The sequence below is a fragment of the Lingula anatina genome, chromosome 1 (assembly GCF_051362555.1).
Source record: "Lingula anatina isolate TDL-2025a chromosome 1, LinAna3.0, whole genome shotgun sequence".
NCBI classification, from domain to species: Eukaryota; Metazoa; Brachiopoda; class Lingulata; order Lingulida; family Lingulidae; genus Lingula; species Lingula anatina.
Genome location: NC_141767.1, coordinates 28,806,555 through 28,830,460, shown reverse-complemented (window position 1 = coordinate 28,830,460; position 23,906 = coordinate 28,806,555). Strand labels below are relative to the sequence as shown.

The window sequence follows — 23,906 nt, the reverse complement described above, 5'->3', positions numbered from 1 at the left end:
AAGCGCGATCTCTGCTACATATTTACGACCTACAGTGCAGTTAATCCGATATCCCCACTAAATAATCAAACCGCTGCTAGAATTGCGAAGAAATAACTGTTGACACGACGAAAACGATATTATATCAACAAAACGATGATAGTAACAGTGTGTAATTCGGAAGAACTGACAAGCATAAACTTGAAAACGCCCTGCTGTTGAAATTATCCGTCTTTTGATCGCGCATGGTTCTTTTTTGAAACATTCCTGGGTTGGGTGGAGCGCATTGTCCACTGTTGGCGCTACATTGAAAGGCCGACCGCTGCACTTGGGATATGCCTACGGGAAGCTCGGCTGCAACCTGGCACAACTAACGCATCATGGAGTTCGCGTTTTTGAGGTAAACTTTGTCAACGCTAAGATCTTTAAAAATAGATGTCAGACATAGTCCAAGCAAATCTATAGTTGAAGAACCTTTATCAGACTGAAAACCTGACATTAGGAAAGGTTTTTCTACACATTTTACGACATGTAGACGTACCATATATATATATATATATATATATATATATAAAATAATGGCAAAAATCTCATTCCATATCTTCTTTAAACTTATGTTTATTATTTTATCACAACAATGCAACAAAAAAGTAAATATTTATAAAGAAACAACCTGTATTTGTTCACAGCTTTCATTCTGTAGGGGTGTTCAAGTAATTTCAAGTACGGGGGAAATACCTCATATCTCAGCTGTTACGATTTCAGTCTACAGAAGTTCAACAAGATTTGGGAGCGCAAAATAAAAAAATACTTGAAAAATACTTAAAACAACTGAGAGAAAAAGCACCGTTAGAGATAGAAATCTCCCAACGTCCTTAAAATGTCTGACAAACTGGGCCAATGCTGTTAGTAACTTTAAGAAAAACAACTGAAAATAAATTTATAACATTTGTCCAGATTAATCAGTCATTATAGTAGGCATCCAGGTAAGACTTTATGGCCACTGCCAAATCATGAACAAATCCGGCCCTTTTTTCATCTTCACGAAGATAAGCCGGGCACTCCACTTGTATAGCATCAATCAGACCTCCACTTTTGGAACCATGGGTCTGTACAGTGAAGCCCCCAGGGTAGTATGGGGCCTCCTCTGGTGATGGGTGCAGATTTGATGGCACAGCGGGGTAACCCATTTGTTCCAGGAATGCTCCGAAGCTTGCTTCTCCATTGATCAAGTTGGAGAACGTATGTACTTTGTCCTTCTTCCTTTCAAACAGAGATCTGATAGACGTATGTTCATGGTAAAGCTCTCTGGCATTGAGTTTAGCTTTAGAAATACAATACCCAAGTTCTATGAGTCTCTCTGGATGGGCCTGGCCATGGATATCTATGAGCAGCCCTGCACCACGGATACTCTGTTTGGCTTTCTGTATAGTACTATGGTACTGTCTGTGGGCTCTCAATGATGCTGGCACATGGAAAGAACCAATACACTCGCCTCTATTGCCGTCCATCTTTTCTACAATTAACAAATACACGAAAGATTTTATAAACCAAGCTTCTGTGAAAAAAATCTGTAAGCAGCTTCTGAAATTTGTAAGTCAATGAAGAACAAATAACTTCTTGTCCATTTGGAAAATATAAAACTATGACAGAAATAAATAAACCAAATCTTTCACAAGTTGTAAAACAGTGTTTTCCCTTCTTTAAGTAGTAATTTTTTTTACTCTATAAACTACCCAGTCCCCCCCACCCTCAAGTTTCTATAAATACCATAGAATGACATAAACAAAGTTTTTAAATCTATTACTGGCCTTAACATTGGTTCTAGTTTATGACATTGCATTTTCCTCTAAGAATATTTTCACCAGTATTCTCAGTAGACCATCTACAGTCTCTGTGAGAGGGACGCAATACTGTCAACTAGACAAAATTTTAAGTCAATAATAGATTTAAGAGAGTTTTATGTTAATTATGACTGGATGACTAACTCATACAGTATAGCCAGAGGAATGACCTCCACATTAGTATAAATACACAAAAGTTAACAAACTCCAGTAAGTCTGAAACTTTCCTTTCATAACTTACTTCTGTGGAGATGATTTATGACAACATGAGGTCTGCCACCTGTAAGTTTTCCTAACTCCTCCGCAAGACTAAGAGTGAGCTCCTGTGTTTTTCGGTCATTGTGAACACTAATACTAAGATCTGGGTTTTCACAAGACCTGTACATGCATTCACAATCTTTCCACCTCTTCTCACAGCGGTTGGGGATGTACTTTGGCTTCAGATGGCCTCCATGGGGAGCTGTGAGTATTAAATTCAGAGTTCCTTGAAAAAAAAATGAATAACAATAAATAATAAAAAGCAATCGCATGTTAAAATAGTTCTGATACTGTTTTTCATTCAGGTTCAGTTCCTTTTCTTTGTGTTGAAATTCAGTCTGTAAAAATCACAAAATACTTTGATGGTTTATGACATTTACTATCATAATAAAGCTTCATAAAATGAGCCTACTTTGGATGGAAACACGCTTTTAATGTTCTTACCAGGAATATATTGCACATAGTTATCCGTGCTACCTTCACAAGACTGGGAGACAGGCAGTGGCTGTTTCTTCTTCTTCATCCCTTCCGCTGAAATGAGAACGACATAAGCTTTAATATTTAGTTTTTTCATAACTGTTGAAACACTTCATCCAAAACCTAGAAGCAGTCACTATGTAGAACTCTTCATTTCTTACTGTCTAATCCTCTAATAGACACTTAATAGATTCCCCGTGGGGGAGTATTCAAGTGGGTCGGCCATATTTGACCCTCTGAATAGTTAGTCCACTGTTCTGAATGTGGCCATACAATAATCAATCCCAGTATTCTATAAGTGGGGCAGTTCTCAACGGTACTGCTGTCATAATGATTATTTCATGGCCAAATTATATTTTGGAAACTTCCAAATTTAAATCAAATTATATCAATATTTGGTAAAGAAATGTTAACACATCTCAGTTAAAATAACATAACATAAAACTGTTAATGTATTTTATTCATAAGAAAGAAATGTAATCAAGTTCTACAAGATGTTTTCAGTTTTAAACGGATTACGTAACCCTAGTCACAGCTACACATCCTATTTAAAGTAAAATCAGGCTGTTTTAAATTTAATGTTATAGCTCAAATAGTGGAAACAATTTGTAAACATGTTATAAATTTATCATATACAGTACCAGTAGTCTGTGTGGGAGAGAGCGGAGAGTGAAGAGTGAACTGAACCAATTCAGACCCTTATAAGTCCCTATCCACCAACCTTTATGATCATTCCCTATCAAAATGACAAGAATAATGGAAATGGCTCCCAGGAGACCTTGTCTACAAGGTAACATCTACATGTACGGTACTCGTTAGGTCAGCAGACAACATTTGGCATATCCATCAACTGTGAAGCTGAACACCTTTGTTAAGAAGATTATTCGCCAGCTTCAACTTACCAAGGCAAAGTTTAAAGGCGAATTTATCACACTACTGGGGTACACACGACTACTGGATCTCAAATAAACCAATAAAAAATGGTCAAAAATAGTTAGATCCCGTTTCGCTCAGTGACAAGTTTTCCGTTCTCTGCAACAAGAAGAATTTGTTTATCAAACAATCCATTCCGCAGCTAAGCCTCGGTTTTGGTTCCACATAATACAATACAGCTGCTTTGAAATGAAGGCAAGTTTGAGTTAACAAATTCAAGTTGATGTGTATACGTTCTTTTTACAAGATCATCTACAGTTTACTTCAGCTAGCTTCGATTAGTACTGAAAGGACGTTAATTTTTCATGTTTGTTACATACTCCAAGCAAAATTATCCACGATGTAACAGATGTAGGTCTAAAGGCATTAAAAAAAAAAAGCATAGGCCTACTAGTATATGATCTTTTTCAATGAACAGTGCATTGCATCCCATAATTAATTAATGTTCCCTTATCGGTTCTCACCCGATGCGCAATAAATAAAGGGTCTCTAAAGCCGGATTTGAGGGTGAGACGAGGCAAGTTGTCGTTGTTGTAAAAACTGACGAACAAATAAAAACCTAATAATGAACCACAAGTACAGTAAGTATGAATCATATGATAATGACACGTATCATTATCAATAATCTGATGTCACTGACGTGTACAGGCCAACGAACAACGGGCAAGTGACGATTCAGACAGCGGCTGCCAGTCACTAAAAGCAGAAAAACACATGCCTATTAATGCATATAGTAGGCCCCTACTATTAATGTATATAGTAATATTATACTAGTAGGCCTACTGCAGTACTATCAAGTGATAGCAATATGTTGAGACTAATAAAAACCAAATATATAGGCCTATAATTGGGTCTTGACTGATTTTCCAAGCAAGTCGCTATCAGTTAAACTATCTGTTTAGGGTAGGACCTCAGCTAGTGATATTGCTTATTTATTCATACATTTGTTATTATTTTAGAGCTATAATCATTAAACGTTTGATTAATGAAAACACGTACGCTTGATCAAAACTTTGGGCGTCGGTTTTTTCAACCTAGACTATTGGTGGGTGGGGTGTTAAATGCAGGGCCCGTTTCAGCCTAAGGAGTTTTCACTAAAAACCTGCACGCCTTGTGGGGAACCTCCCTTTACAGTTCAGGGGCGGATCCAGATATATTTTCTGACAGTCTTCCAAATTATCTTTGTTGATCCATTCTCCATTTTTGACCGTCTTCCGACAGAAAACATTAGATGCCCGACAATGTAAACTTGAAAATCTGACCGTCCGGAAGACCCAGAAGACGCCCTAAATCCGCCCTGCTTTACTTGTGTGTGTGTGTGTGTGTGGGGGGGGGGGGGGGGGGGGGGGGGGGGGTCACTTTACTTATCCCGGGCCCCACATAACATAAAATTAACTATTTACAATAAAACCCAAGGGACTGTGCACAATGGGCTCACATCTTTGGATAACGCGATCTGTAAAACTGCTACGGAGATTCCCAGGTTCCATGTCTGCACACGAAAAAGAATGAAACGACTCCATGTTGTAACTTCAACAGAATATATTTTTCTAAGCCAGAAGTTACATGTTACAAGCATAACCTCTCTCTTCCTGTAGGGCCTATATCTCTCTAGATTTGTTCACAGATTTTATGCTAAACTTTATCAATTAAATTGTCGATCACCTAACTTATAAACCGATTGGTTACTTCAGACGCAAGTCCATGTAATCAAGCTCTAACAGATTACTAGCTTGAAACAAAGGACATTAACATTTGAACTGCTAGGTGTGAAAAATTACCTAAAGCTACGTATACAACTTGGCTTCCATTGTGTGAATTTAACAGACAAACCTTTCACTGACTGAATTAATACTACATCATGTCTGAAAGTTTTAAAAATACTAATAACACTTTTTTTCAATCCTGTGGTCCCTGACAGCCTGTGCAACCGGCCTATGAGATTTAACTTAGCAAAATATTGCAAATGTTTGATAAAAACGAGGAAAAGAAACAAAGACAGTATTTAATGAATTGTCAACTCGTACCTGTCGTGACTTGACTCGTTTGTCGCTCTCAAAGCGCATACATTCGGATCTTCCCGGTCCCGTGTGATCAATCCCGATTCCAAAGGCCTGAAGCTGAAGAAGTCTTGGAGATAATGTCTTGCTATTCTATTACACTTTTGCTTATTATATTTTGTAATGGTGTTAGTGTGATAACAATGTTGCAAGGGACGTTCGGTTACGTGGAGTACTTCCCAGGTAAATGTTAAGTTTCAACGTTAAGTATAAATGTTTAATGCAAAGATGAACTTTTGCTGCAAAATGTTTTTTAGAAACAGTTTGATCGTTTTTTACGATACTTTACCCAAAATGTTTTATGCCAACTTCACCTCATTCATTTTTATGACAAATCTATCTATTTTGATATTTAATATTACCTATTGTGCCTTTCTCTGAAGGAAAATTGGGCTGTTTACTAAAAAAACCTACTCTTATCCTCACGTGGCGCGAGATGTGTAAGCCCATTTGAAACTTAAACGGTGTTATGTCACACGTGTAACGTCCATAAATCGCTTATTGTTACTTCAAAAAACATTTGACTATATCCCCAGATTACATCAATTTTTTTACAAATTCTTACTTCTTTTGCATGTAAATTAGCAGAGGTAGGTCTAACACTTAACCTTTCCCCACACGCTACTATTTAGCATTCAGCTAAGGTAACTTAAGTAGGCGCCACGTTTGCAGCCGTTTAAAACGTTTCAAAACTTTATCTTTTAAATGTTTAAAAACAGTTGAGTTGGGTTGGAATACTTAGGCGTATTCGTGTTTTCAATCGTTAAATTTACAATTGGAATGGCTGAAAAAATGCACAGAAATCACAACTGAGAATAGCTGCGAAAACGTTGAAACTAACGTAACATATTAGGATTTTGGACGTCAAAAATTTTGGTGAATATAGGACTGGGCAGAATTTTTCACTGCCGTTTTCTTTAAAATATCATTGATTCATTTTTTTTTTAGAAATTCATCCCGTCCTTCACTGATGCCGTGCTTACTTACTAGGTTAAAAGTATTTGTCCAATGTAATAAACCGTTATAAAATTCGATCGATTTGGGATAGCAACTTTCCCATAAAAAAAAAAAAACTATTATCATCCCTTCCGTTTCTTCAATTATTTCGTTTTAATGTATTTAAATTATTCTTTCCTCTTAGGTGATCCCAATAGCAGATTAATAATAGCTGCACCCCATGGTGGTTACCTCAAACCAAGAAGTATGCCGGATAGGGTCGCCGGCTGTTGGGACGGCTCCAGGTGTGTCTGGCGCCATTCGTGTGGGTTCCCGGATGTGTCCCGATGCCAGGCAAACACTGCAAGAGATACAAATACCAGAGACTTGGCTATACGTGTTTGGGAGAACATGGAGCAACTAACCGGCATCAAGCCACACTTAATCATCAGCAATCTACACAGAGGTAATATGTAATTTTTTTGTCATAGCCAGTATAAATAAACAGCAGTATATTGTTACTTTATTTGATTTCATGGCTCATTCCACTGTCAAGAAAGTGAACATTTAGGTCAAGTCAGTGAAGCACACATTTTGAGTTACTTTTGCAAAATGACTTGCCACATTATTTTCGCTTTTTATACTATAGCACTTTCTAATATGGAAAAAAAATCAACAGTAATTAAAAAAGTGATATTAAACAGTTAAAATGCAAATATTACACTGACCGTGACTGACATGACCCAAAGTTCACTTTTTTTTTTTTTTTTTTTTTTTGGGGGGGGGGGGGGGATCAGTGACTCTCACTTATCTAAGACCCCATTCAGAATAGGAGACAAACAAGTCCGAGGAACAAATGTGGAAAACCCACTTGAATACTTCCCCGCTGGATATCTACCTGTATTTAGTGTATATTAGCGGATTAGACGACAAGCTTTGTAGTGGTCGCCATGTTTGACCCTCGGACTAATTAGTCCCCTCTTCTGAACGGGGCCTAATATATATATGGTAAGATGGTAAGTTTGTGAATATAATTATAGAATATTACATAGAACTGAGAGAAGGAAAAACATCAATCTGTTTTGTAAGTTAGTAACCAATTGCAACACATGAAAGACGGCTATTGTTACACGGAAATGTCATGCGCGCAATGTTATTGTCACAAGTCACAGAAGTTGTCACAAGAAGGCCATTATAACGACAGACACATGAAAAGGGTCAACAGTTAGGTTGCAGAAAGTGTTGTGATGAATGATCGCTAACTGATACTTGGGGATTTATTCATAATAAGACAAAGCACGAGCCGCCTTATTTTTTATCATTTAAGCGAAAGGAAAAAAAATGAAATAATAATGATGATAACAATGATGATTAATTAAATAACTGTTCACAACCCTGAACAGTCATAATTTTGTCCTAATCAGCCGAAATATCATTTTTATTGCTTTCTGAGGTTTTAAGTAGGACCTTTTTGACTGAACCGCGACACTGTATATAAGATAAAATTAAGGGCGCATTTTGAACCAGTTGATATGGCGCCACCCCCTTGAAAGCGTTCCGGGATTCAATTGCTCTGCCTCTGCGGCTTTTTCCTCAAAAAATTAACATGGCCCTCGGGAACGAAAATAATTTTCTACAACAAACTGTAATAACATACTTTTTAAATTCACAGACAGCAGCCAAGATAAATCACTTGATCTTGATGGGTGCAAGAAGTATAATATTATTGGCATTTTAATTTAATTAAAAACGTTAACTACATTTGTGCAATGGCAGTAAAAACGTCCCAGTTCCCTGATAGATTTGTCCCTTTTCTTTATGTTCCAGTGAAAATGGACCCCAACCGATCAGTGAACGAGGCAGCATTTGGTGTACCGAATGCCATGAAGGCGTACAGAGAATACCACTCATTTATCAGAGAAGCGTATGGCCGCATTAGAGGTGCTGGTCTGTTCATTGACATTCATGGTCAAAGTCATCCCAATCGTTGGATTGAATTGGGCTACCTCGTCTCAACAAGAAGACTGAATGAAAATAATGCAATTCCACAATTTTCCTCCATCAGATCGCTCTACAACTCCTTGCGTGATTACGTTACTTTTGACCATCTACTCCGCGGCGACTACAGCTTGGGCAGATTACTCAACAGAAGGGGATATAGGGCGGTTCCCTCCCCGGGTATCAGGGCCCCTGGACGCGCGGCCTATTTCACAGGGGGGTATTCTACCATGACTTATGGTTCTCGATTTAGTGGAAAGATCGATAGCATTCAGGTTGAATCTCCTGTCCATCTACGCACAGATCGTCGCCGTCCTACTTACGCCAGGGATCTCGCCAAGGTGCTTCGTGACTTCATGGCTCTGTATAACTGATGTCTCGGGTTGTTCTCTGGGACACAATTCTGGGATTTTGTGTCTCGGTCTGCGATGAGGCCGACATTGAATGTCGCTAAGGCAAGATCATGTTAAGTTATCCCCTTTGTACTCTTACACTTACAGTGTATTGATTGCCTCAGTGAATAAATGTTTGAGCACTAGTAACAATTATTATTATTGATTTTGACTGCGTGCAAAAATCGGTTTTAGTTTTATCGTCAAAATAGTTTCTTTTGACTTACGTGTTGCACAATGTAAGATTCCACCTAAAATGTGCCAAATACCTTACCAGGCATGTAATTTTACTTAAGAGTGCAGAATTACTTTTAGATCAAAATAAAGAACCTTGGTCAGAGCAAGGAGTTATAACTCCTTGTTCATAGTGAAAAAAAAAACGTCCCGCAGTATGATTACACAATTGAATTCAAAACTCGGAATGTGAAAAACATCATACTAAGTTATATTTGAATTGCATTTTTTTCAACCTTGAAAACATGTGGCTGCAAACGTTTCAGCTTTTAGTTTACGTTAGAAACACTCCTAAATATAAAATACCCTCACTACAAGTAGTTGTAAACAAACATTGTTAATATTAATTCAGGATACAATATTTACATTAATTAGAATGAATACATCAAAATAATCAGAATCACTATCTTTACAAGTTAATTGACATATGTACAATACAAGTCACGAAGTAAGTCTACATTGTTTTTTTTTCAATATAACCGTAAAGGTAGGCTGAAGTTACAAATAGATGTACTGAAAAACTTTTTGGTGGTTACACTATAAAACGAAGACAGCAAGCCTATCCTTGACAAGCAATAATTCAATTTTGATCCTACTTTCTAATTTTAAGAGCACCTTGTGTGTGATTGATTAAAGAAAATTCTACTAGTGCATCACCTACATTGTAACAATTACCAAATCAAGTTTCCTCCACACCAACTTTCATTTTCATTAGTTTATCACAGAAAAAATATTACACCAAGTGAAGGACCTCAGTTGTGAAACTTGCTAATAACTTTTTCTGAAAGACAGTATAACACTTTGTGCATTTGGTCAATAACACTGCATTTTATGCATACCTGATTTCATCTTAGATACCTGACACTTTTTTTAAAGTTCAAATATGAATTTTGATTGTTGTTTTTCTTTGTCTTTTTCTACAGAACCATTCATCAAACTGGACCATCTACGAGTCATGCCTTTTCTCATCTGTTTTTAGCATCTGAAATGCAAAAAAAAACTTTCAGTTAAAAAATATTATTTGTGTAATACAAATATGAAAACAAATCCATACTGCCAGGCACTGTTAAAGACATTTCTTTCACAAACAGTCTATTTTGAGTTACCAATATCTTTGACCAATTTAACAGTTTATAGCTTGCTTTTGTTAGCTTTCCTTTTACAGTCAAATACAAACCTTATTATTTATCCTCATACCACCTCCCCTTGATTGTCCACCTCATTGTACTTGACCCAGTCCAAGGCAATAGGTGCAGACAGCATGGGATCTGGAATGGCAAAGGCATCACACAAGGCTAGGGACTGTGGGGAAAGCTGCTTGCACAGGTTTGCTGAGACCGCATTCACTTCCTTGGCCATGGCTACAGGGAGTGTGTCAGATGTTATAAACCACCCAAGGTTCCTCTCTACGATGTCTATTAGGTAGAGGTGGTAGAGCTTGGAGAGGACAGGTTTGAGGGAGGAATCAGACTCGTTGATGGTTGCAGCAAATCTTTCACTGATGAGGCGCTCTCCATAAGCCCGAGCTGCTCCTTGGATCAGGTCACTGCAGTCATACATCCAGGAATCAAATATGCCTAAAATGAATAATACATGAATGGGTGAATGAAACCATCGATCAATACAAAAATTATTAATTGCATATTGCTTATATAACTGTTCATTTGACAGTTTTCACAATGAGTTACTGAATGATACAAATATTAACATTAGTTTTCTACCACCAACCAAAATTAGCAAAAATAATACTTAACCAATCACGTTACCAAATCCCTGTGACAGTTTGATGTGGATTATAATAAGAAATTTCTTAACAAAACATTATGTGCACTAACCCTCTTTTCCAGCTTGCTGCATTTTCAATCCTAGAGTCATGAACATTGTATTTTCTCTCTTCTGCATTAAGTAGTGCAAGTAATCAGTATTGGAGAGGTCTTCTGAGCCTGGTGGAGACAATTTAGCTGGTTTAAACTTGGCCAATGCTTCTTTGGCAACCTTCTGCATCAGCACGCTGTTGTCCCCTTCTGCTGTCATGGCAGCGTGGGCCAGGCCTAGGAAAGTGCCAAAACGATTGCACGACAAATACCCTTGACCACCACAACGCTCCCTGCTTACAGATACCACTTCTTCCAGGTTCCAAGATGCCAGTGGTTTAATTGCACAGCACATAATGACCACATCTGCATGCTCTGAGCCATCTGGGTTTTGGAATGCCCAGCGATCTTTCACATAGTCCAATCCAAAGTTGATGGCATAGGTGCGAGCCAGCAGAGGAAGAAGTGCTTTTTGCTGGAGTTGATATTGTAGGATTGAAGTATCAGATTTCCCCTTGGGTCCTACTGCCAGTCGAGAGGCAGCATAGCGGAGTGCTATGGCTAAGGCAGCCTTGGCTGCCCCCTCACTCATGCTAGCAATACAAATACGGCCAGACAACAGCTGGTCTGCCACAGTCAGGAACCTGGCCCTGTTACTCTTGATGGAGGTTGTAAAAGTACCATCCTCACTCACATCAGAATACTTGTTCAGCAGATTTACCCTGGGGACTCGCACATTATTAAACGTCAGCTTGGCATTGTCCACTCCATTCAGCCCCATCTTGTACCCCATGTCCTCTACCAATACGTTGGGCATAGTGTTTAAATTTTTGTCACGGATGTCCACCAAGATGCCATGTATCCCATGGTTCACACCTTCCACTATCAACTGTGCAAACACCACGCAGTGCTTGGCATGGACAGCGCCATTGGTGATCCAGTACTTCTGAGCTAGAGGTGTTGGGGTGTTGATGATGAATTCCTGGGTGTTCTTGTCATATGTGGCAGTGGTTTCCATCTCCACAGCATTGTTGCCATAGCCAAGTTCTGTCAGTCCAAAGCAACCAACATCATCCAGTGTGTCAATACCTGAAATAGAGGTTTTAGATACATATCATGCTTCACCACTACGGACAGACAAAATAATTACTCATAATTCCAAAAACCCTTCTTTCATTGAAACAGATCATTTGAAGTTTCTTATTAAGTAAGTGGGTTCATGTCAGGTTTTATTCAATTATACAATGGTTGAATTTTTTTTTTGTAAATAATACAAGAAAGAAAAAAAAACAAGAAACTATAATTTTTACATTGTACTAAAAACATAATCAGCTATAACTAGACAAAAGTATCACCTTTAACAAGTTTTTCATGATGTCTTTCTGTTCCCAATTTCAGGACTGTGCCTCCAAACAGATTGAACTGAACTGTCATCTTGGTGGTAGTGGCAGGATCGATAATGGAAGCAAGTTCATGTGCTGCAAAGATACGCAAGGGGTTGTTTACAAAGTCCAGCACTGAAATAAAGCCTAGATCACAAATCCTCTTCAACTTCTTCAGGGCTTGCTCTCTTTCTTCGTGCAAGGGAATATTGTACCTTGGGATGATATCTGGATCATTGCAAAGGTACTCGCGGAATTTCTTCCTCATATCGTGATTGTCGTGGTCCAAGAGGGAAGTCATTTTGTCTATGTCAAATGATGGCTTTTCCCAAGTGTCACGAAGCTTCGCAGGATCAAGGACGGCCTTGGTTGACATCATTTTTCTGTCTAAAATTTTTGAATGGGATGTCAATACAGATTCATAGCTCCCTGCACTTGCTGCTGCTGCTGCTGCTGTTCGCGCCTGAGGTACCCATCTTTGTGCAAAAAGTGTTTTCTTGGTTAAGTGCCTCACCAGGGCTGTTCTCAGAACGACAGCCATTTTAAAACTGGAAGAGAATAATATGTCTTTAAGTCTTAGTATGAAAAATAATAACACTTATGTAATTTTTTTGGTCCAGTACAAAATTTATGTAAGTAAGGGGGTGCAGTTACTTCAGTGGTGCAGCTCATGCTTCACTTACTGCAGGAACAGAGGAAGACCTTGCTTTGAGATATTCGATGAGAGTGAATAAGTTAAACTGCTTTTTAGTTAGAATAAGTTTTCTGCACACCTAATTTTGCCTCTACATCCACGCAAGGAATTTGCAGACTCACTTGTGAGTTGACATACATGCATTTCCTGGTACATGTACATGTACGAGACCAGTCCAGTTGTACATGTATGCACATTGTAACGTTATATTTTCACGTTCGCAATTTGACACAAAGCAACATTAATTTACATTGTCTTGCTGGACTTCGTCAAAACAACAGTTTTCAAATAATCTCTAAGTCTGCACACTACGTTTCGTACCTTTTGCTGTTTCTTTCCTTTCATAAAGTGCCTGGTTGAAGAGGCTGAACTTTGGACCCAAGAGTCAACTGATTGTGATTCGCCAAAAATAGTATTTGCTGCAGTACTGCTGTAGTGTGTACACACCGCCATATTGGAGACTCAAAATTAGAAAATGTCACGCCGGCGTGCTTTTAGTGATGATAGTGACGAAGAGGACGGTAAGAGCGCTTTCAGCATAACAAATATACAAAAAGGCACTTATGTGCTAGTGACTGTCATTATCATTAGTGGGTCTGCTCTCTGTAATTTTAGTTAACAGCAGTGGCACAGGGACAAGAAAAGCGATTTCCATTCATTATCACTAGGATTCAAGTCGCTTTTCCTAAAAGAGCGCATGTGTATTTTTGAATTAAAAATGATAATAACCATATTTTCTGCTAAGAATAATAGAGGCTATAGATTGTGTTCAATGCAAGGAAATTGCTTATCAGTAGTGACTATGCCACCAGTTAAAACGAGAATCGTAAAATACCGGTTGATTGTTTGGATTAAAATTAAAGACAAAGATTTGTTTTGTATGTCTGTTTTGTTGAACGAAAACAACTCTACAGTGCTTCAATCAAATTCATCTTTTTTTTTTTGTGATCTGATTACCTTTTCAGTTTCCATGAAAGTTTTGTCATTGATGCATGTATGTTATTTGTAGGGCGTTCTCACAAGAGACGGCGTACCTCGGGGCCCACAGATATTGAAGACAGGTTGGAATCACTCATAACAAGGGTGGGAGAAAAGGTAAAACAAACAGTCGCTCAACTCAGCTATTCATTTATAGACTTTTAAAATTTTAATATTCATGCTATGCAGTTATAATTTGTACCTGAAAAGTGTTGGGGTTATAATTACTCAAAGGAAATGTGTTCAGAGTTTTATAATTTACCTAGACAATACAGTGTTTTATATAAATCTAAATTGATTTTTTTTCAGAGTACTTCTTCATTGGAAAGTAATCTTGAAGGTCTTGCTAGTGTCCTTGAGGCAGACTTACCAAACTACAAACACAAGATTATCAAAATTCTTTGTGAATGGTATGAGTTCTTAAAAAGTTGAAAGACCTTTAAGTAGTCCTGTATGAATTTTAGCTTAATAAAACCTTATGGTATGTTCTGCAATAGATTCTGTAAGATAGTTATATTTCAAACAGCTTGACATAGGGTTTGTTGCATTGACCAAAAATTAGCCTAAGTAGATCTGTATCTTATGCAATTAAATGATACCTATTTAATTTTAGTGTTACGGATTTACCAGAGAAGCTGTCAGTGTATACTACATTGGTTGGGTTGTTAAATGCCAGAAACTACAACTGTGGAGGTGAGGTGAGTAAATTTTAAGACATTTAAAGGACATTATATAGCGTAACAGCTATGTATGTATGTTTCAAGCATCATATTGTCTCTGTTACTGAATTTTGATGTGAATATCTGTCATCATTTAAGATAATAACATTGTCACAATGAGTTAACTTGAAATTTTAGTAGTTTCTCTTTATTATCACAGAATGGTTTATCCAAAACTGTTTAAAATGTTACAACTTACAATATATATACCCTAGTCCAGAGTTTCTCATTTTTATAGCCACATGAAATTTACCATTCTTTATTTTCATTACTCATGACTGAAAATAAGGGGTTTATGGAACTTGGTGAAATGGTTTAAATATGGCACATCTTTGTAATTAAGGGAAATTGTTAATTATATTATTTGTTTATAAAAGTAATTAATAAATTAATTAATAAATTAATGCTCATTGTGTGCCTTTAAGGTTGCTAAAATTGTAATTTTAGGATAATTTGTATATAGAGTCAGATATGCTTTATTATAATATTGTTTAAATGTACTTGGTTGTGCGATTTTTTATCTATGATTTTTCTGTACACTTTCAGTTTGTTGAGATTCTAGTCCGGAATCTTAAAGAATCTCTCAAGACTTGCCAGTTTGAAAATGCAAGACTGATTGTAAGTAAAAACACTGCTTCAATATACAATATACTTTGTTTTGTGCTTGGCACTATGAATGTACCCCTTTGAGAATCAGTTTGTTGCATAACCAAGTTATTGCATTAAGACTAACAGTTTTTTGTTGTTGTAGTTGTTGCTCCATCCTCATAGTAATATGATAATATCTGTATCGATTTTTCTCAAGTTAATAATTCTTATTGCCACTATGTATGTTTACTCACAGGGTTTTTTCTGATGATTATTTCAGGTTCGATTCTTATCGGATCTTGTGAATTGCCATGTGATTGTTGCATCCTCTTTATTGGCAATGTTTGACAACTTTGTTGAAGTCACTCTAGAGGACAACATTCCACAAGTAAGTCTCATGTTTTGTGTAATACACCCCATTTCCATAGATTTTTAGATCGATCTATCCCTGTGGAGAGTCTCACTAGATTACTGTCAGCTTAGCCGGCTTAAGCGTCTGTCCCGCCTACTGAAAGCTGTAAGAGGGTAATTAACTATGGTGCGCGCTCGGCTTACTGCAATTTAGCTTGAACCCCCAGGGAGTTAGATCGATCTAAATCTTAATCCCTGGATCGATCTAAATCTCTGGGAATACACCCATAGACTACAACATATGTCCACAATTTGTCAAAACAATTGATAGATGTTAGTTAGTTGAAAAAAAAATTTTTTTTTCTCAAAACATCTTGTTTTAAAACCATTATTCCATGCTGGATTTCTTTATCATTGACATTTAGTTCAGTTGATTCAATTTATGAGGAATAAAGATGATGCTGAAATTTCGGTGATGTCTCAGTAAACATTCAGTAATTTATTTCTAGGTGAGATCTGACTGGTTTGTTTTCATGGTGCTATCTGCCCTGCCATGGGTAGGAAGAGAACTGTTTGAGAAAAAGGAAACAGAATTCAGTGCATTGCTTCAAACTATTGATAATTACTTAAAGTAAGTATTTCGTACACAAAATTAAAATGTATTGATTAAAAGAAATGGTGATGCCAACATTGTGTACTGTTTCACATTATGCAGAAACAGAAATTTTGTGCAGAATTTTTTTATTTGAATCTTGATTATATCTTGATTATAATAGAATTTCATCCTTCTTCTCAGCAAAAGGCAAAAGATTCATGTAACTGCATTACGGGTTTGGACATCAGATGACCCACATCCACAGGAAGAAGTAAGAATATTTTCACTAGTCAAAAATTGTTTGTAAAACTTTTCTGCAAATAGATATTACAGCTGTAGATGAAATAAATTGGGTTAAGTTTATACTGAGAAAAGAAGAATGTTACATTGTAATTTCTAAGCATTTGTTACTTCGATTTAACTTTTATGTGATTCTTATAAATCTATAAGCTAAACTTAAACCAATTTCTTTAGTACTTAGACTGCTTATGGGCCCAAATCAAAATGCTGAAGAACAACAAATGGATGGAGCGGCAAATATTACGTCCATACCTGGCATTTGATGGAGTGCTGTGTGAAGCACTACAGCACACATTACCCCAGATTATCCCTCCTTCACATGATGATGATGCTACCTATCCTTTGCCCTCAGTGGTGTTCAGAATGTTTGACTATACTGATGTACCAGAGGTGAGCTTATGTTTAAGACCATTGGCTCATGCAGATCATTTTGAAAATGTTATATTTTTATTTTCTTTGTGGAATTTAAATTTTAGGGCAAGGTCTTCATGCATGTTCATGTAAATATACCCTATTGCTATGTAATGGGCTATACTTCCTTAATATCTTTCACTCTCACAAGCAATTTTTCTTTTTTTCAATTTTTCTCTTGTTTTCTCTTTTCAATTGGATCTGAGGGTTTTAGAACACTTATGGATATGAAATGATGTTATGGAGAGAAATAATACACTGAAATGGTTTTAATGAATTTAATGATGTGATTATGACATTTTGTCTCAGGGTCCTGTGATGCCAGGTAGTCACGCTATAGAGAGGTACTTGGTGGAAGAACATTTACACAGAATACTACACACACATCATTTAGAGAGGAAAGACTGGTAAGCTGTTGGTTTAAGATTTATTGACCTTGTATTATAATATAAACTTGTAGGGTAGCATGAGTGAAATTAGAGGCCAGTTTCTTATTACAAAAATTCACATATTTCAGTGCAGCAGCATTACTCAGTTTCCCAACCAAGGTGCAACTACCTCTGAATTATATGATAGTGGAGGTAGGTTCAGACTTGAAATGAAATCCCCTTAACTGAAAGTATGTATGACAGGAAAGACAATCCAATGATTTGAATGAATTTGTTGAAGGCATTTTAAAGAAAACTGCAGGATTTTTTAAAAGAAATTTACATGCAATAGCTTGCATAACATTCAGTAATTAATAAAGTTTTGCTATGAGCCTAAGTATAAAGATTATTCTTACGTATAGAATTTATAATGCTACTTTAGATTTTGAATGGGGAGCTTAAAGTCAGTATTTACTTTGTTAACTGCATATTTTCATGAACATTTTCAGGTGGTATTTTCTCAGCTGTTTAGACTGCCACATCCTCCATACCTGGAAATTTTTTATGGGTCTTTGCTGATTGAACTCTGCAAGCTACAACCTAGTACCATGCCTCAAGTGGTATCCTTTACTTGTCATTAAACAAAAGATCAAAAATATGTTTCATAGATGCATGGAAGTGTACAAAGTTATAATGGTTTAGTCCTGTCTTAATTTCTACCTACCTCTCCAGTGAGAAAGAGTTATATTACATTTTCTTAACTTGAACTCAGCTTGCTCAAGCCACAGAGATGCTGTATGAAAGAATAGACACAATGGATACAAGTTGCATAGAAAGGTTTGTCAAAGCATGTTGTGTGTGGTTTATGTGGTTTAAAAATAAAATTAATTACCCTTTACAATAAGTTACATTTTGTATTTGTTTTGAAATTTTAAAGAAATGGAGACAAAATATTTTTATATTTTTAAAATTGAACAATGTGTAGATCCCCTCTCTTTGATCAACTGTAAGTTGAAATGCATTGAAAGTTAGCTGCTTGATACAAGACACTAACATAGTCAGTCTAGTGATAGATTTAAAAGTGTAAAAACTACTTTTTCTCCAACTGGGTGAATGTTAATCTTAACAAACTATTTTTGCTTCTTTCAGATTTGTCAGCTGGTTTGCCTACCATTTGAGTAACTTCCAGTTCCGCTGGAGTTGGGATGACTGGTCCACTTGTGTGGAAATGGATCCTTTGTTACCAAAACCCATGTTTGTGAAGGAGGTGTTGTTACAGTGTTTGAGGTTTGTAGATGGAAACTGTTGTAATGTTTTGTTATACATTTTAAAATTTTGCTTGAGATTGTATTCAAATAGTGTATGCTTTTCTGTTGCATATATTTCTTTCATAAATGTAAAGATAGGTGTAAGTACTTTCTATTATATGTTCTGGGATTGAGTTATAATTTAATCTGTTTAAACACTTTTGGGTCACAGGTTATCATACCATCAGAGGATTTTAGAAACTGTCCCCGACTCATTTGCGCCCCTTATTCCAACAAAGCCACATCCGGTGTATAAGTATGAAAAGGAAGGCGCTGGTATGTACCACAATATTTTTAGAAAAAATATATAAAATAAGATAAAATAACAAGCATTTACAATTGGTTTACTTTCATAGGAATGAAATATTTTGGGAAGATAAAATTGCATCACTATTTAAAGTATACATAGCATTAAATTAATCTTGAAAATTAGGAGAGTGTAAATTTGTAATGGACTTAATGGTAGGATGTGTGGGTGTCAGTACAATTTTTGTTTTAGTGTTTGCGTTGTTAAATTTTGAAATTAAAAAAGTGAAATGAAATACTTATTTTAGAAAAACATACCACAATAATTCTTTTAACACACAATAGACAGTAAAATTGCACCATTGCATGCTCTTATTACTGTTTAGATGAAGTCCATATGATTTTAACAGCTGCCTTTAATGGCAGGTTATGTTTGAGCCTGTATGGCTCCTATGTCCTATTAGAAAGCTGCCACTCCTGTATATACATCATCCTTTCCTAAGGCTGTATTTTTCTGCATATTCTATTTTCTACTTTAGGCTCCTTACCAGGCACCATAACAGCCTACAAGCTTTTGTCCTCAATCAAGAGTAAGTGTACCCCAGAGGAAGCAGCAATGATCCTGAAGGATTTGCCCAATCCACTGTCAGATGAAGAAGGTAAGGAGTTTTAAGTATATTTTGTACAAGTGCTCATTCTCATCCTGAACTTGCAGCTTTCTTGCATAACAGTAGAGGTGGAAGAGTTATTGTAATTGTTCAACATGATTTCAGTATTGTAACATTCGTTACAGGTGACCCAGCTTACAACCCGTTAAAAATTGATGTATTTGTGTCAACACTGTTATTCTTGGGAAGCAAGTCATTCAGTCATTCTTTTGCAGCTATTGCCAAGTAAGTAGATTTTAGGCTTTTTTTTATTACTTCATCCAACTTGTGATCAGTTGAAAATGATTAAAATCTTTGAAAACACTATATACCACTCAAACTATGAACTTTTGGTGATTAAAGTTGTTGACTGCTCATAATATAGTATTAAGGAAATCCTAAAAATAATTAATGTTGAATTAAAATGTTTTTTCCCTAGGTTCCATTATGTGTTCAAAACCTTGGCAGAAACAGAAGATGCACAGATTTGCATTTTAAGGAGTGTGCATGAAGTCTGGGGAACACACCAACAGGTGAAATTATATAACTTTGATTTATTTCCAAAAAGAAAGAAAAAAAGAAAGAAAAAGTGTAAGAAGACAAATGAAATCTGAGCAGTTTCATGTTATATGCAATCAGTTATGTAAGTTACTTAATGTACAGAAATGTCTGAGGTGATAAGTTCAGAGCTGTATGCCCTTGGTCAAATAGACATTTCTTATTATAGTTAACATTGCCATTGCCCAATTTCTTTCAGATGATGTGTGTTCTTATTGATAAAATGCTGAAAACCCAGATTATTGAATGTTCTGCAGTAGCTAACTGGCTGTTTTCTTCAGTGATGACTCCCCACTTCACAAGGTATTAGTTGAGATTGATCTTACTGAAGTGAATTTGAGTAGCAGTGTTTTAATGTCCCTTTTTTGTGCTATTTGATAATTGGTGATAATACTTAGACAAAATGATGAGAAAGGACATTTGGAGATTTCAGGTTAAATGTGCCTTGTGACACTGATATACATAAGAATGTGGATATGTGTGTTCAATATATTGACAGAAAATTAAGATAATACTTAGGATTTATTATGTATTGATCACAATTTCTAATAGACCTTTCTACTGGGTATAATTACTCTTAAAATTCAACTGTAGGGAATTATTATCTATTTCGTGTAGCTTTTTTGTGTGGGAGATACTCCATTCCACCATCCGCAAGATGAACAAACATGTTGCCAAGTTGCAAAAAGAAGTGGAAGAAGCCAAAGACAAACTTGAGGCAGCTGAGAGAAGGGTATGTCTTAAAATTTACCTTCTTGAAAATTGTTCTATTGAATAGGAAAAGCTAAACTGATGTTCTGTAAATGTCATATGCCGTTATGATAACTAGCATGTGTGGCATGGATTATTTTGTTCTTGTTACATATGAACATTATATTTTTGGGGTTATAGTCAATAGATAACTAGATGTATTTCTTTCTGTATGTTTAATTATTGTATTTTGAAATAAAAAATGAAATCATATTAGTGCAAGAAATGTTGAGACATATTTTCCTAATTATTTATTATTAATATTTCTCTCTTTATTTCAGGCAAGAGATGGAATGGATATAGACTCCAAAGACGATGATGTCCCTACAGAAGAGATGATTGAAAGAATGGAGGAAAAACTGGAATCTGCCCAAAGTGAACAGAAGAATCTCTTTCTAATCATTTTCCAGGTAAATCCTTCATCAAATTTTTCTGTGGTGGTTAATGTATTTTTTATTCGCCTTTGATAAATTGCTCCTTAAACTTTATAATAAATGTAAATACTTTAGAAAAGAACCTGCCAATTTTTGGTTTCTTGTATTTGGAAAATCTAATTTTGCAATTGATAGCTCTTAAATTATTTTGCAGAGGTTCATCATGATTTTGACAGAACATTTGGCACGGTGTGAAGCTGAAGGTCGGGATTACAACACACCTTGGTATAAGTGGGTAATAGAAAGGCTTCAACAAATTTTCCTCTTGGTAAGAGCTCATTTGCTGCTGATGGTTGTTTTGAGTATTCACATGATTGTCATAATCATAGTTAACTTACTTAACAGGATTTAAATATCTTCTTTAATTTATGTTATTCAGAATCTAATATGGTAATATAAGCCTAAAGGAAACAATGTTTCAGACAATAAATGTTAATCTGGCACTGGATATCATTCTAAAAAAGATTTTTAGAGCCAAAAACTGAAGTGTAACATGTGTAATGTGTAATTTTTACAGCACCATGAGCAAGTGTACAAGTACATCAACACTCTGGAAAATCTGCTGTTTACAAGTGACATTGATCTTCACATTCTGGAGGTGTTTCAACATTTCTGTGCCTTAAGGTCATGAAGGGTTTGACATTTAAATGAATAGGGTTGAAGCATTGCCATTTTGAAATGGACTCATAGGGGATAGGGTCCAAGTACAGTGTGAGACCCAAACACACGTGCAGGAGTCCTTCAGTCTTCATCAGGAGTTTCCTGCAAACTTGGTCTGAGAAAGCCAGAAAAAGGAAAGGGCAAAAGGTCTTTCAGACCAAAATGTTGACTTTTACCATGAGAGCAGAACTCAAGAGAAAGGAAGAATAAAATTTAAGAACGGCAGGAATAAAAATATTTCCTCAGAAAGTTGTAAAAAACATTAGTAAACATGTAAAAATGTAGTAAAAGTGAGATTTCTTTTTAAATAGTTTTGTAGTGAAATTTTTGCTGTAGTAAACGCTGTAACACATCTAGCATTGCAATTAGTTTGCCTCACCAAATCCGTAGATGACCATTTGATAATGTTCCCCTTCTGACTGTACAACTGGCATGCTGTCCAAAACAATTTTTAAAAAGTTTAAGACAAACTGATCAAACTTTTTATGCAATCAGTCCAAACTGGTCTTTTTAAGGTGTATATAGGTGTATTTACAGCAAAGCCAAGGAAAGTTTTTATGTTCAAATATCACTAATATGGTAAATGAAATTTACAACACAAAGGCAGCATTCCACATTGCAAATAAATGCAAATTGGGGCTTCTGCACTGAAGGTTTGTAAATCAAGACTTCTTGTTTGGAGGTATTGGAACTATTATGGCACTTAAAAAGACATAACAATAAATAACAACATATGACTTTTATTTTGAGTTAAGATTTTTGTTTAATAAATATATTACAAACATGAATTAATTGGTCACCAAATTTATTTGAGCGCTTAAGCTCACTTTGCCAATATTTCTTACTTATTTGCATGCAACTTGACATGATCTGTGCTTAGTCAATGAAATGCCATTCACAACTCCGCTTGCAACTTGATATATATACATTCAAGTAAATAGGTTATAATTATCCTCTTCTATCAAATGTACATATTTTGTATTGTAAAAGACCTTCAAAATGAAGCTAGTATGTAGGCTGTTTGTGAAACTGTCACAATCCAACAATTTTAACTCTTTTACATTCAATAAGTCTGGTTTTAGAAATCTATACACCTTCCTTTTCTTTCCCAGTCACCATATCTAGTAGGTTCTGGACCTTTGGGTCCCCCTTTCTCTCCTGTATAAGGGTTCGTATCATTTGGCCATGGATCATAAGCTTTTTCCTCGCTGTAAGGAGCTGGGTTGTGTTCCTCTCTTTCCAGTACTACTCTGTCGTCTAATCTTCCAGTTGGTGTATTTGCTTTCTTCAGATCACTTTTCTTTGGTTTATTCTCTTGTCCAGAACTTCCTTGTTCATTTGATGGTCTACATGTTGAGGTTGATATGGATCTGGCTGTGTAATGTGTCCTCAATCCTAAGAATGATAAACAGATTTAATTTTTATATTGGACTATAGATCTATATTAAATATTTTTCAAATTTGCGTCACCACCTAAAATCATGTAAACTGTTTGCTTCATTTTCCGAACATACTTGGACACTCTACTGGTACCAGTAGGTACTAACTTGTGGCATGTTTGTCACGTATGCATTATTGTAACAACACGGTTACACAGTCAGCACAGTTATACAGGCATGGTTTCAAAACCCTACTATTTTTTTTTTCTCAGCACGTCTGCTGGGTGTTTTTCTATCAAATAAGCATAATGGAAATGCACATCTCTTTTTGTTACTACACATAAAGTTATGAGCAGAGACTACTGTGAAGGCATTTAGGAGACATGTTTTTGGTCAGTAAAACGTAATTATCGTAACAAAAGTAAGAGAAACGCTACACATACCTGGCACAAACTGCCGAAAATTTATAACCTTCAACAAAAATCGTCTACTAACTGTGGCCATGTTGGTTACATAAATTAACTGCTGCCTTACTTTTATAGAATAAAAAACAGTCTTCGTGAATTTTATAGTTTTTCTTTACTGTTTGAATTTTAAAATAACACCGTTTTTTT

General features: G+C 36.1%; 5 protein-coding genes across 8 annotated transcripts; 2 read left to right on the top strand and 3 right to left on the bottom strand.

The window, feature by feature from the left end:
- Nucleotides 1–630: 630 nt before the first annotated feature.
- Nucleotides 631–5,581, bottom strand: LOC106181433 (uncharacterized). 3 transcript variants are annotated; one of them, XM_086994228.1, is made up of 4 exons: nucleotides 5,519–5,581; nucleotides 2,526–2,612; nucleotides 2,065–2,307; nucleotides 631–1,495 (listed from the first exon to the last, which is right to left on the bottom strand). In XM_086994228.1, the coding sequence occupies exons 2-4, from the start codon at nucleotides 2,602–2,604 to the stop codon at nucleotides 942–944; spliced, it is 876 nt and encodes a 291-aa protein (XP_086850354.1). In that variant the 5' UTR covers nucleotides 2,605–2,612; nucleotides 5,519–5,581; the 3' UTR covers nucleotides 631–941. The 3 variants fall into 3 exon arrangements, with proteins under 3 accessions (XP_086850354.1, XP_013421260.2, XP_013421259.2); XM_013565806.2 differs by lacking the exon at nucleotides 5,519–5,581 and adding an exon at nucleotides 3,461–3,609; XM_013565805.2 differs by lacking the exon at nucleotides 5,519–5,581 and adding an exon at nucleotides 3,280–3,606.
- On the top strand, nucleotides 5,469–8,969 carry LOC106175892 (uncharacterized). The gene is made up of 3 exons (XM_013558049.2): nucleotides 5,469–5,734; nucleotides 6,693–6,953; nucleotides 8,315–8,969. The coding sequence occupies exons 1-3, from the start codon at nucleotides 5,632–5,634 to the stop codon at nucleotides 8,857–8,859; spliced, it is 909 nt and encodes a 302-aa protein (XP_013413503.2). The 5' UTR covers nucleotides 5,469–5,631; the 3' UTR covers nucleotides 8,860–8,969.
- Nucleotides 8,970–9,301: 332 nt separating this feature from the next.
- LOC106181438 (uncharacterized) lies at nucleotides 9,302–13,445 on the bottom strand. Of its 2 annotated transcripts, none has more exons than XM_013565812.2 (5): nucleotides 13,323–13,445; nucleotides 12,281–12,855; nucleotides 10,947–12,014; nucleotides 10,289–10,688; nucleotides 9,302–10,093 (listed from the first exon to the last, which is right to left on the bottom strand). In XM_013565812.2, the coding sequence occupies exons 2-4, from the start codon at nucleotides 12,846–12,848 to the stop codon at nucleotides 10,303–10,305; spliced, it is 2,022 nt and encodes a 673-aa protein (XP_013421266.2). In that variant the 5' UTR covers nucleotides 12,849–12,855; nucleotides 13,323–13,445; the 3' UTR covers nucleotides 9,302–10,093; nucleotides 10,289–10,302. The 2 variants fall into 2 exon arrangements, with proteins under 2 accessions (XP_013421266.2, XP_086850327.1); XM_086994201.1 differs by lacking the exon at nucleotides 13,323–13,445 and adding an exon at nucleotides 13,081–13,199.
- LOC106175936 (nuclear cap-binding protein subunit 1) lies at nucleotides 13,384–22,656 on the top strand. Its single transcript, XM_013558127.2, has 23 exons — nucleotides 13,384–13,522; nucleotides 14,011–14,096; nucleotides 14,289–14,389; nucleotides 14,593–14,677; nucleotides 15,245–15,316; nucleotides 15,567–15,674; nucleotides 16,147–16,268; nucleotides 16,434–16,503; nucleotides 16,707–16,922; nucleotides 17,253–17,350; nucleotides 17,461–17,524; nucleotides 17,821–17,931; nucleotides 18,084–18,148; nucleotides 18,461–18,598; nucleotides 18,791–18,894; nucleotides 19,404–19,523; nucleotides 19,658–19,757; nucleotides 19,951–20,044; nucleotides 20,269–20,372; nucleotides 20,688–20,802; nucleotides 21,101–21,229; nucleotides 21,408–21,521; nucleotides 21,771–22,656. The coding sequence occupies exons 1-23, from the start codon at nucleotides 13,477–13,479 to the stop codon at nucleotides 21,882–21,884; spliced, it is 2,376 nt and encodes a 791-aa protein (XP_013413581.2). The 5' UTR covers nucleotides 13,384–13,476; the 3' UTR covers nucleotides 21,885–22,656.
- On the bottom strand, nucleotides 22,638–23,896 carry LOC106181439 (succinate dehydrogenase assembly factor 4, mitochondrial-like). Its single transcript, XM_013565813.2, has 2 exons — nucleotides 23,736–23,896; nucleotides 22,638–23,308 (listed from the first exon to the last, which is right to left on the bottom strand). Exons 1-2 carry the CDS (start codon nucleotides 23,794–23,796, stop codon nucleotides 22,992–22,994), a joined length of 378 nt encoding a protein of 125 aa, XP_013421267.1. The 5' UTR covers nucleotides 23,797–23,896; the 3' UTR covers nucleotides 22,638–22,991.
- Nucleotides 23,897–23,906: the final 10 nt, after the last annotated feature.